This window comes from Carassius auratus, chromosome 27 (genome assembly GCF_003368295.1).
Source record: "Carassius auratus strain Wakin chromosome 27, ASM336829v1, whole genome shotgun sequence".
Taxonomy (NCBI): Eukaryota; Metazoa; Chordata; class Actinopteri; order Cypriniformes; family Cyprinidae; genus Carassius; species Carassius auratus.
Window position 1 is genome coordinate 4,254,703 of NC_039269.1, and position 13,309 is coordinate 4,268,011.

At 38.3% G+C, this 13,309-nt stretch overlaps 1 protein-coding gene across 1 annotated transcript in view; it reads right to left on the reverse strand.

Moving 5' to 3' along the window:
* Positions 1 to 11,636, reverse strand: part of hs6st1a (heparan sulfate 6-O-sulfotransferase 1a) — a 118,127-nt gene extending 106,491 nt beyond the window's left edge. Inside the window, exon 1 of the mRNA XM_026205314.1 lies at positions 10,780 to 11,636. Coding sequence (XP_026061099.1) covers positions 10,780 to 11,300 — 521 coding nt within the window. The 5' untranslated portion in view covers positions 11,301 to 11,636. The remainder of the gene's footprint in view (positions 1 to 10,779) is intronic.
* Between the last annotated feature and the right edge of the window lie 1,673 nt (positions 11,637 to 13,309).

The window sequence follows — 13,309 nt, forward strand, 5'->3', positions numbered from 1 at the left end:
ATGAATTATAAAAATGTTTGCTAATTAGTTATTGCGAGGCAATTTGTCCACAGCATGCAGAAATCAATTTGGTGCCATCGCCAAGGGCTTTACCTGGCAGCGTGGCACACAATGAGACTTCAAAGCCTGTCCGTCATAATGCCAGCAATGTTTTGGAAAGGGCTACACCAGCCAAAACTAGAAAAGTAAAGAAAACTGGAACAAGATTCAAAATCAAATAGGAGGGAAAAAGATGTAATACGAGCGAAAGGTAGAGATGAGCAGCGAGATTTTTTTTTTTTTTTTTTTTAAGCAAGAGCATTTTGTACACAAGGATGTAAGATGAAGAAAACTGCACACATAAAAAGCGACAGCAGGAGAGAAAGAAAGAAAAAAGACCAGAGTGAGCACATGTTCAGTCTAGCATTAGCAGAAGAGTTGTGTTCATCTTCATGTATTCATTTATGCTAAACACAAAGGGCAGGCTGAAGGGTGGTCAAGTCTTTGTTTATTAAAAAGCCATTAGAGATAGAGGAGGCACTGAAGCGCTCATTCATGCAGTGCCGACATTAGGTCCAGCTCAAGGGCACGTTTCTCTTCACGGGCCACAAGATTCATATTATCAAACAGCAGTCAGGCACTTGCAAGTAAGTTAAGAAACTGGCCTGGCTGTGAGGTAAAACAACAGAAACTCACACACACACATAATCATTTAAAAAAATTAAAAGTGACCAAGTGTGTCATTTTCTAGCAGTTAAAAAAAAGGCGTTCCACTGATGTATGGTTTGTTAGGACATGACAATTAGAGTCCTGCACGGGTTCGGGTACGGGTTCGGTGACGGGTGACCCGCAAATTTGGCTGAAACAGGTGACAAATATCCAACTGTGTCGGATACGGGTGCGGATCAGGTCGGACACAGGGGAAACACCGGTCTAAACACGGGTTCAATTTATGACACCATTTCAAAATTTGTGTCATAAAATTATATTGCGCATACAGCTCAACTAACACGATCGTTATAAAGGTGTTTAAACAACAATACACTTCCACTTGCATGTATTTGACAATCGGAATATCAGATATTTCATTCCATAGCTAACACATTTGTGAATATGGGCCTAATCTAGGCTATCCAGGTTTTTTGTTTATTTATTTTTTTATTGCATCTGAAAATGACTTTGTGCAACTCATTCAAATGCGCGCTCTGGCGCAGATCCGCCTCTCGCGATGCTCAGCTGTGAACGATTTAAAAAAGGGTGCGTTCGACTTGAAGCACAAACCTCAGACGGTGGTATGATATGATTCACTCTTTTGTTGTTCTGTTTTGTTTCAGGATCAAAAATACAACAAATGAAAGCGTTTATCTGTATTTCCAACTATGCATATACATTCATAAATCAGTCAATTATGAGATATTTTAGGCTATATTTTATATGAGGGAAATAGACATGCATGCATGCGTGAAACAAAAAATATTAAACTTTTAGGTAGCAAAATATTTTTTAGTAATTCTGTCAATTACACTAAGGTTATTAGCTACATTGTCTGCTTCTTATTTATTAAATACGGGCAATTGATTGATAAAACATTGATCAAAATTAAGATAAAATGTATAAAAAATGAATATCTTTTAAAAAGAGTTTTCCATAAATAACTTCTATGTGACCTGGCAATAAAATTCGAAAAAAGGTGTGTCTAATGTGATTGGCTGAACTGATTTGATTGCGGGTGCGGGTCGGGTGTCGGTTCTATTTTAAGCGGGTCAGGTCAGGTGCGGATTTTAATTAGTGCTGCTGTCGGAAAACGGGTCGGGTGCGGTTTTAAGCACTGCGGGTACGGGCGGGTGCGGATTTACTCTGATGACAATATTTGACTGAGTAACAACTTATGCACATTTAAGCATTGCCAAAATTATCCAAAAATAATGCTTTTTAAACTAAAAAACTTGAGTTTAATAGCCTCAGATCAATGAGTCCTATGACCAATCAGTTCCAAAACTATAGCGTAATTAGAGACTTGCAAGCAATTTTTACTGGTAACACCAAATTAGGTTAACCATTTTCAGCACAGCACAAGGCATTAAACTCAACCTGGTATCACAAATATTAATTCTGTAAGCCATTAATAATGCATTAACAGCATAAAACACAGAAATGTTATTGCAAACAACAGCAGAGAACTTAAGGTCAATGTCATCTTTACACACGTAACCTTACATTCATAAAGAACACAAACATTCTGTGCTTCTCCGGGTAAGCACTTTCTTTGCTGGAGCTCAGTGTCCTCTGCTAATTTTGTATGCTGATCCTAAAACACCGGCAGCCCGTCACGACCTTCCCTTGAACTACCCTAGATCAGTTCACACACACTTACAATCTCTGTTAGCACTTTGTCTTCGCACAGTTGAGATGTCAGATGACAAAAAAAAAAGCACACACTCTCTGAAATGTGAGTGATAGCACCTCTTAACGCTAGACTTTCTTTGAAAAAAAGCAGAAAAAAACAGCTTATCTAACAGAAACACTATTGAACGCTGTCGAGCAATTACCGAATCTCCACAGACAACAAGCAGAAATGGGCCAAGATAATCAGCAAAGAACGAGGTAAACAAGAAGCTTTTCAGTAGTCCGTGCCAGTGATATGAAAACGGCTTTTCATCCTATAATAGAAATTAAGCGAAAAGGCATTCTTTGCTATGATACCCGTACAAGGGATGTGCAAAGTTACATATTTTCAGTCGTTGTGTTGCCTGACTGACTAGGAATCCGAATACAATTAGGGTGGTTTCAAGTTCACTGGTCATGAATTAGACGTTTATTAGTGGGTATTTACATGAGTTGTACACAAATTGCTGGACAAAGCATACTAACATCGAATAGAATGCATATTGTGACATTCTTAAAATGTCTTTTTATACATGGCATTTTAGATAAATAAATGCAAAAGAAAAGGCAGTTTCTGTCAATGGTAAGTTTTAATTAAGAATGTTTGTGATTGCGCTGTGTAGTCTATTGTGCAACAGTTACACGACTGTAAAAACAAAAATACAGTGCATGAGCAAACATTTAGGTTAGATAAATATATTTTTGAATACCCCTCATATGACATTTCTCACAAGAAAAAAGCAATTTTTTCTCACAAGAGTCACCTAAGAGAGGAATTCATTTTCAAAAATTGAAATTCAGGCCCTGAACAAATGACTAAAAATCTTGATTTGATCATCATTATAAATAATTCTACATGAAAAAAAGAAGGCTTTAAAAAGATCGGTATCAGTGACCGGATCGGCAGATTCAGCATTCTGTGACAAGGCGATCGGCCTCAAAAATCCTGATCGGAGCACCTCTACTTACAGCCAGTGACATCTTTATATGTGAGATTAGGCTCACATTGGATTATTTTTTAACTTGACCTGCCATCTTAAAAATGCAACACATTTCATAAGGCTCAAAAACAGTATGAGATGTGACGTCTCAGAGACATGCATGACTGTTTTGACAGTGCCTTCAAGTGGATGAAATTAAAAGCTCAACTTTTCTGAGATGATTGTATGTCACACACTTACATAGCATTTTTATTTATGCAAAAGATATAAAAAATTAAAGAAAGGTATCTAATAGTCAACCTCACTAGTTGTCTAGTCAGCTGTAGGACAATTAGTCAACCATTGTGTCTCAACCCCTAGACCCAGCATATCTAATTGTGAATACAACTTGAAGATGAATCATTCATAACACAATGGAAGTAAAAATGTGTAAAAGGACACAAACATAGAGATCAAACGTTCTTAGAGCTATTTGTTTGTAAGCACGGGTCTCTTGATTTTTTTTACGGTGGGCGGGCAAAGATTCCGCATTACCACATAACGGACTTTGAGCAGCCTGTATTTAATCCACACTGATCTGATGGGATTAACACATCGAGGTCAGGCTGCTGCTATCAGGCCTGCCTCCAAGCGCTTTTTCTTACCGGCCCAGGAAAAACTAGCCTGTCAGAACCTCCGCTTTCTGCTCCAAGCAGACCTGGAGACCGCCAAGCCATCTGGCTCATACTGCAAGAGCCAGAATCTGGGTTCACACGGAGAGCTGGAGGATTTTATAAGCTCTGAGCTACTGACCTCCAAACCACAAAGATCACACAACCGCTAACCACATCAGACTATAATTTGTGGACCGGCAAACCAATATGCACACACTCTTAAGCAAAGGGCTAGACCTATAACAGACACAATGTGGCTTTCTAGTCCTCCTAGCCAAATATGGAGAACAACATCTTCAAGAACTGACTGTTTTGAAGAACATCTTCATGCAATATCTTTACACCAATGGTGCTTTGTGCTCCACACATTTGTCTCACTATCATCTACTGTGCCATATTAACCACCAGAACTCTAGAGTACCTCAAGAAAACAAGTACAAATTTACATCAGTCAGAATGAATACAATCTGATTTCATTCTTTTTATATGAACTTTTAACACTGCAATGTGATTCACATATTAGTTTATAAACAAATCTTTTAAAAAGCCATCGCAATTTCATCTCCGGAGCTACTGCAAGTATTATTGTCACTTCTGCCTTGATGGCTTAACTAAAAGAAGGCTGACTGTCTCATTCATTGACCAGTTTGCAAGACATGAGATGTAAAAAAACATAAATGGTATGTAAACATATACACACCAGCACTGTGCATTTGAGCAAGGTATTTTTTTAAAAATAGTTCACCTAAAAACAAAAATGACAAAGAAATTGTATATGTAAATATGAGACTTCTATGTAATATGCCTAATGCCTTCTCTAGTGAAAAAGTCTGAATCAGGAGAGAAATATGCAAAGACCAAGCACTGTTTACAATCAAAAACAGAAGCTACTTGTGGATTATTGTGATGCTTTAATTAGCTCTCATTCTGACGGCACCCATTCACTGCAGAGGATGCACTGGTGAACAAGTTATGTAATGCTAAATTTCTCCAAATTGATGAAGAAACAAACTCATCTTAAATCATGGACGTTCTGAGGGTGACTATACTTTCAGCAACTCTTTCTTTTTGGTTGAATTATTCCTTTAATTCAATTGGGAAACTGGTCCATTCAATTGGGAAACATCCTCAATTCTTCCTGTTGCTTGCATAATATTCCATGCATAACCCCTTTCAAGTTTTAGTGATTAAAGTCCAATTGCACATCTACAACCTTCAACCTACAGACAGTGAGTGTTATGATGACCAGTCCACTTACACTGACTTCAGGTGCAAAAATCTACAGTGATCCAGGCTAAAGGCATGAGGTTTCGAAAAAAAACATTCATCTCAGGAAAGCAGCTGACCTAGCAAAAGTCTAAATAACATAGACTAAACAGAATGTAATTGTTCCATGACACCATGATTGGAGACTGTGGGGGTGTCCTGTACGTACACCAAAAATTGTTATTCACAATACAGAAGGCAGCCAGTTGTCCATTAGTAGGGCCTGCCATTTTAGAAATTACAGTAAATCTTCCATGAAAATACATTCCGTCTAATGTTCTAGTCACGCTTGGGGTATACGGTGCGGCCCATATCCATAAAGCCACAGTGTGGAAAATTATCTTGCCTGTTTGATTAGACACTGACACCGCTGAAGGAACAGGAAGAGATGGAGGGAGAGTGAAAGAGAGAGAGGCTGAAGAAATGAGTGTGGATATATACGAAATTAAAAGAAAAGACTGACAGCAGTACTGCAGGATTTTTCTGTGCCTGTTTATTGGACTGTGACTCAAAATCTGCTGCAATATCTTTAAATAGACAGGACATAGGGAAAAAAAATGACAGTAGGTGCACACAGCCCAGAATCCTCTCTCATTGCTCACACACATGCACAGAAAAACACACACGGGCACTTTATCAGAAGAATACATACTGTATTTACACATAAAGTGAGGTCCAAAAGTCGAAGGCCACTAACCAAAATGCATTTTTTTTTTATTTTGTAGTTAATACATTTGTTTCATTACTGCCAACAGAAGCTGAAACAAAATAAAGTAAAAAAAAAAAGATGACTTCTCTCTTTTATTTTTATATTCGATTAATGTCATGATATCAGATTTTTTTTAAGTTGTCAACACACACAATATTTTTTTCAAATATTTTCTCTTATTTTCTAAATTGGATTTTCAGTGTAGTCTAAGACATCTATTTCATCTATTTTTTAAAGTAATTAGATGACAATTCTTTCTCCCTCCATAATCTTTAATGCAAGCTCATAAAGGCCTAATATGATAATTTGCAAATTACTCTTTGCAGCTCACAATTGCATGCCAGTATAACATGCAATTTCATTTTCCCTCTAAATAATCACAGTAAATGTCAAGTATAACAGGAACATGACAACGTGGTCTGGTACCCCATCGGCACCTTGTCATTTCAAGTTAATTGTGTCTGCTTGATCACTGCGCCAGGCCTCCTAACCAGGATGACCCCCAACTGGGATTCTATATTCATCTATGATGGCTAGAAATGAGAAATCAAATAGATTACTTGAAGAGACGATTCAACCATAAATTAGAATTCTGTTATGAAAGTGACAGAACAGCCTCACAAAGTAGCAGAAAAGTGTCAAACAGAAACTTTCACGGTTCTTTTTGAAGCCTGACAGCCAGTGGTCACATTCAACTTTGCTGTATAAAAAAAAGGCAAGATGGATTATTTTCGTACGGAGCCCCACACATGGCATACAGAAAAGTAAATAAAAAGGCTAAACCGTGCGCACGATTTACTATTTCATTTTCGCGATTTATAAATTGTCCACACGGTTTACTTATTCATTCCCTCGATCTGCTAAATCGTGTAGTAAATGGAGGGAATGAAATAGTAATCGTGTGCACGTTTCAGTACATCGAGGGAACTAATTAGTAAATCGTGTGCACGTTTTAGTACATCCAGGGATCAAATTAGTAAATAATGCACACAATTTATTATTTTTTTCTCACATGAAGTGTGGGATACGTATTTTCGAAATTTGAAAAGTCATTTTATTTTTCGGGTATTATGTAAGAATGTACATTATATTAGCAAAGTTTTGTTTTTTGTTTTGTTTGTTTTTATTTCATTATACTGTTAAATGTAATCTTTGGCAAATCTCAAAAAGAATATACAATTTCCATACTGTGTATTATGTTGCCTAATGATTCCTAAATTCACTTTTGCCATTTAAAGTCATTTTTAAGTGCTTCACTGTTCATTTGAACAAAATCAAATTTTAATATCAGTTATCAGCCATAACATAAGAACGATTATCAGCTATTTATCTAACAGAATCATCTCTGAGCAACATAAGGTCTAATAGCAGCCCCTTTCACCTTTTCTTACTGAGAATATCGGCCAAAGGGCAGACACAGACCCTTCATTAAACCGATTACATCCTATCTAGAGCAGCAGGGCCACAGACTAGTAGTCAGCCACTGGGGTGGGTGGGTGGGTGGGGTAAAACACAGCCGCTGGTGACTGACTGCATACACACATCCGGTGGGAAACATTCTCACACCCACATGAGACGTCACCTCTCCTCTGGTCTGCATTCACTGATCTGATCAGAAACCCCTGTGCCTGAGAGCAACACACACCACTCGCCAGATGGCTTCCTGACTGAAACCGGTGCCTCAATGAGAATGTGGTGATACACATCTCGTTAAGCAATTAAAATGCCCCCATCGCTCTCCCACATTCATCAGGTCCCCGGGGGAGCAGCATGGCGTGAATGTGATTTGGAAAATGCGACTCTAGAAATCCCAACATTCCGAATAAGACCTATGTGTAATTAAAAGCTTGTCCTTTGCCAAATAAATGGCCATGAAGAGGAGAGCGGGCATCGCTTCCAAAATCCCGCTAAACGAGAGAGATTTAAATGTAAACAAGTCCGTTAAACATGTCTAACAAGCATGCAGATTGGCACAGCTGTCAGATGGCTTCCTGCCTGTTGGTGGGGATGGCGCTGGCTTCCGTGAACTGAAACTCACTGGACTGACAACAGGTGCTAAACTCTGTGCTGTGGCCGTCCAAAGTGCACCTAATCTCATGAATAAACAATTAAGGACTGAAGAGGGTAACAAATCTTAAAATACAAAAGTAGTGGTCAACCAATATGGATTTTTTTTGAAGGCCAGTACTGATATTTTAGAGAGTATAGCATAATGCAGCTGATGGCCAATAAAAAAATGATATAATATATAATATCACACCATTTAATTGGAAGACCATGAGCCGAACAAAAGACCTGAACCGTCAATCCAGTAAATTAAAAATCATAAATAACTTCCAATACATAGCAGCCTTGGCGATGTGTCGGTCTACCTCTCAAAAAATAATTTCACCACCATTCAAAATGTTAAGTAAACGTTCAAATTAATTGTCAACATCATGACAACACCCATAATAATTAGAGCTTCAGTCTGCAAGTAAAATGATAGCAGATGCAACCAATCAACAAAGTGTGATTCACAAGCAAATGACCCTTATGAATGGTTCCTTTTTAATGAATTACTCACAAAAATGTAAATTAAGTAGTTCCACATACTTCTGACAATAAAGAAGCGAACAATTATTATTAAAATGAACACACATCCCTGTGAAATGTTCAGTGATGAACAAAACTGTCCATAGCAAGACAAACAGCCCATCAGTCCTCAGCAGCTCAAAATCTCTACAAGAGATTTCACGGGTCATAAACAGTGCAGCTTTCCTCAGCCTCCTTTGTGACCACCATCACGGCTCAATTGGCTTTTTAACATTTTTTATTCATCCTTTTAATTCTCCTTAAGCACCCAATTTCTGAGCATTTTTATAGATCAAAAAAACTCCCTACAGCTTCAAGACATAGCAATGAACAAAGTTTCAATTCACCCTACATTGGCCTTTTGAATTCACTGTAACTAATGTAAAAAGAGCACTTGATCTGTGCAACAAAGCAGCATATCAAATCCGAATTATCTACGCACAGTATTTCCCATCTAATTATCAGAATAATGCAGATATTAAAAATGCGAAATGACAAAACTCCTCTCACCTCTTTTACAGCTGACCCTGTGCTAATTTCACAGACAAAACGAACATGTACACATGCGTGATGAATTAGGGGAGAATAGCACTGGTGTGGTCTGTCTGCCTTTATCACAGTAGAGATTAATCAAGGAGAGGAATGTGCATCCATATCAGTGCTGCATTCCTAAGGTCGCCAAAAGCAACAAGAGTAATGGCATCGCTGTGATACGAGGGATGTTTTACACTCGAGGGGATGTTGGATCTAGACTGTGTTCTTTCAGGAATAGGAGTCGGGCTGGTGATTACTTGCTAAATCTGATCTAATGTATTAGACTTTGCAGAGCTTAGATAATTTAATCTGCAAAATCCTATTAAAAACTAAAACAGTCTACGTATATGGCTCTGAGATGGATTTCACATTATTGCAAAAGTAAGTGTAACACATTTCACAAACCTACTCCAATGCCCACTAGCTGTGGGTATAAAGGTAATTAAGCCATGTCTTAACCAAAATACAAAACAAGACGACACTGACTACCAGTGGCTGGTTTTTCCTGATAAGACGACTGCTATGGAGTGTCCTGATGTGGTGAGTCTGTAACCACTATTCTGTCAGCCAAAGTTCACTACAGTGTTTACAAGTGGCTGTTTTACAACACAGTAATTTTCCACCTCCATCACTGGAGAAAACACAAACATCTAACACAGCAAGTTCTGTTTTCCACCTGAAATCGAAGGACAGGCACCACGAGAGCTTTACCTTACAACACTTTAACATGGTAAACATAGTTCTGTCCAAAATTCAATAAATTTGTCACTAGGTTTGAGCCAATACTACATTCTAGATGCTGCCCGCTTTCTTACTTGTTTGAAAGAAGTTAGCTCAAGTAACAGTTTCTTTTCTGAATTTTTACATGTAGTAAAATACTATGGTACAGGCCTCATATGGTTTCCATGTTCATTTTTTGAAAGACTGATATCCAGTTTCATGTAAACAGAAATCCAACTAGACTCAACATCACTGGGCTATCCAAACTTGAAATCGTTAACCGTTTGTCAGTTTCATCCCCAGGTAAACTTAATCCTGGGTTATCTTGTTTCATGTTTAGGTTTCCGATTTCTCACACTGTACACTTACGACCCTTGGTTTTAAGCTCTTTGCATATTTATGATTTCAAAGGTTTGAGGTGGGAAAACAGCACGCATTCTATTTAAAAAAAAAAAAGAAAAACAGAAAAGAAAACTATTGCCCACCGTTAATGTCACCAAGTACATCTGCTGTTCTTGTGTCTGCTAAAACACATGATTCTTTATCAGTAGTCGCGCCAGCATTAGCTAATGTTCGGCATTTTAACCCTTTCTCTTAAGAGCTTTATCACGCTTGAAAGTTTACGCGACAAAGCCTACGTAAGTGCGTGAATATTTAATGACATCACTAGCCGTTTACGTTGTAGCATCTCTTGTAAGGGTTAACATATAGGGTTAAAAGCAGTGCTGACCTGTACTGGCATTTATACAAAGTTTTAAAAAAGGTTAACCCAAATGTAGTATGAAAAGCCAATGTAACCAATGAATTTATGCATAATTATTAACTGTATAGTCTTGTATAGCGCAGATGAGGGCAAGCGTTATTCTGTACTCGCTAAAGTTCTTCTACACTGGTTGTGCTTCAAATCTCTTTGTGACTGCACACGCCTATGATGCCCCAAACGTTTTTGGTTAAGAGCTCGCGGGGTTCTGAGACACAGCCAAACACTTCAGACAAAACAATTCTATACAAGCATCACCTTTGGTTTTTCATCCTGTTCTCCTTTTTGTTCAAAACCCCTGGTACGCAGTTGGTTAGTTCGGTCCAGTCCGCGTGTAAGCCACAACTCCATCCGGTGGAGAACCGAGAGAAGAGCCAGGTCTCTTTCCTATTGGGTCGGTAACAGGTACACTTTTTCTGTCCCGGTCTACAGTCGCACGGAACCTCCAGCCTGACATTCTGGACCAGGTGCCTCCCGAACGTGGTGCCGCCGGTCTTCTGGATGTGAAGGAACACGATCACATCTTCCCCTTTGATTTCAAAATCCACAGTCCGCTCCAGATCCCTGATGGGGAAATAGTATTTCTTCACGTAATGTGGATCAGGAGTTGGGAAGAGATCCGCATCGTCTTCCAGCATGTACCCGTGCGGAGAGCCGAAGTTCATCATCCCCGGAGCCACGTACTGATACAAAATCAGCATGAACAGAACCGAGCCGACAACGATGAACAGAAATTTACTGCTCCTCTCAACCATGTTCCTTCCAGTGAGGAGGTTCATGTGTTACCATTTCCCGGTTGACTGTTTTTTTTAGGGTGTCTCCATATATAAACACACGGCAGTCAGTGCATCGCGCGCGGAAAGTGAATCGTCAGACACTTTGGATCAGGAAGGGAACGGTCGGACTCATTGCATCAGAAGTGTTGCAGTACACGATCCAGTACTCCGCGATCTCCCTCCGTTCACCACTGTATGACACAGTGTGTTTAAAGTCCTCGACACATCGCTCTGAAGCTCCTCCAGCAGCGTGCACAGCGACACCCACTTTCCCAACACGCGCGCGCTCCACTCTCTCAAACACAAATGAGCACAATGTTTTGTTTCTAGTGAACGCCCGCGACTCATTCTGCATTATGATATTTCTTTAAACTCAACGCCGTTTTATTCCCATGAAGCAAATCAGCCAGTGCCTCCTCAAATAAATAAATAAATAAATATTGTAATAAATAAAATAAAATAGAAATAAATAAATAAACAGGAGAAACAATCAACAATAGAAAACAAAAATTGAACAGGTGCATCATAAATCTGCCTGAATGCCAGTTACAAAGTCTCCCACACATCTCACTATTATCACTTTAAGTCATGTCCAAATAGACATTAATCTTGAAATGACTCAAATCATGCAAAGAGTTCATTTGCAAAAAACTATAATTCACACTTAAAAAAAAAAAAAAAAAAGAACTGACTGCTGTGCAATATTTTACACGTATACCGTGTTCTTAACCCTAAACCAATTTTGTCACAACAGCTGGTATTGTCCATTGTCATGATTTACAGCAGAAACCGACAAGTGGCCTTTTCGCATGCGGCGCACATTATTCTGGCCACAAGGCTGCTAGTCACTTCTAAAAGATGTGCTAGCTGAGGAGTTTTGTCAAAGCTGATTACAAATTATGAGGATGGATCATTTCGACGCACTTGAGGAAACCGTGATATCTTATTGAGAACATAAAAGCAAAATAAAAGCTGAAACGTTTTCACAGAACCATACTAAAGCTGCACGTTACAGTGGAGAGGGAAAGGCTCGAGTGTAATCACAAAGCTTGTCAGGCATCTAAAAGAAAAGTAAATGCTTATGTCTATACTATATAAATGATAAACAGACATGAGGATACAATCTCAGATAGCCAATAGGTTTTCATATGCTTTATATGACCACTGCTGTGTATAGCCACTCAAACTGTTTTATAGTGCTGGCTGAGAAATTCAGTTATGTAACAATAAAGGGTGTGATAATACACATTTTGTAAGATTAACTTGCCTTGAAAGAAAAAAATGACAAAGTCCAATAAAGTGTAAAACAATGTTTTAATGTGTATAAAGACTGAGAGACCACTTTTAACTTGAAGAAACAGTGAAACATAAAATTAACAACAGAAACGATTAGCTAGTACTCATCCTGCACTCCTCCACCACAGCTAGTGGGCAGTATTGAGAGCTCTGCTCAATTATACAGTAGAGATCTGTAGCATAACATTGACATTGACTTTTGATTTTGCCTCACGAATGTGCAAGAGCACCATGCCTCTTAATTTTATTAATTATATATTTATGTGGGTAATTGTATGTACTAAATTTCAAAGAATTTGTTCAAAAAAGCAGGCAAAAAGAATTTACTGTATTTTTGAATTCTGTAAATTCTAATATTGATATTATATAAACAGATTTCACAGACATTAATTCTATTTTGTCATCATATGAGAAAACTCACTGACACTCATGCAGAACATAATTCTACTAAAAATATAAAACTAATGCTTACCATTACACATTACTTAGCTAATTCAATAACATTAGTCATTTCCCTGACTCATATCTCTCTACTCAGAACATGCTGATATTGTACAAATTAACTCAAACAAATGATGTTTGCAACTTGCTCGCTTAAATACCGCAAGCCAAATTAACATATTTTTATTTACAACTTCTGCAGCGGCCCGAAGAAAGCCTGTCATTTGATATCATGATTATTGCACCTGGGGACCCACTGCATAATGAAGCTATGG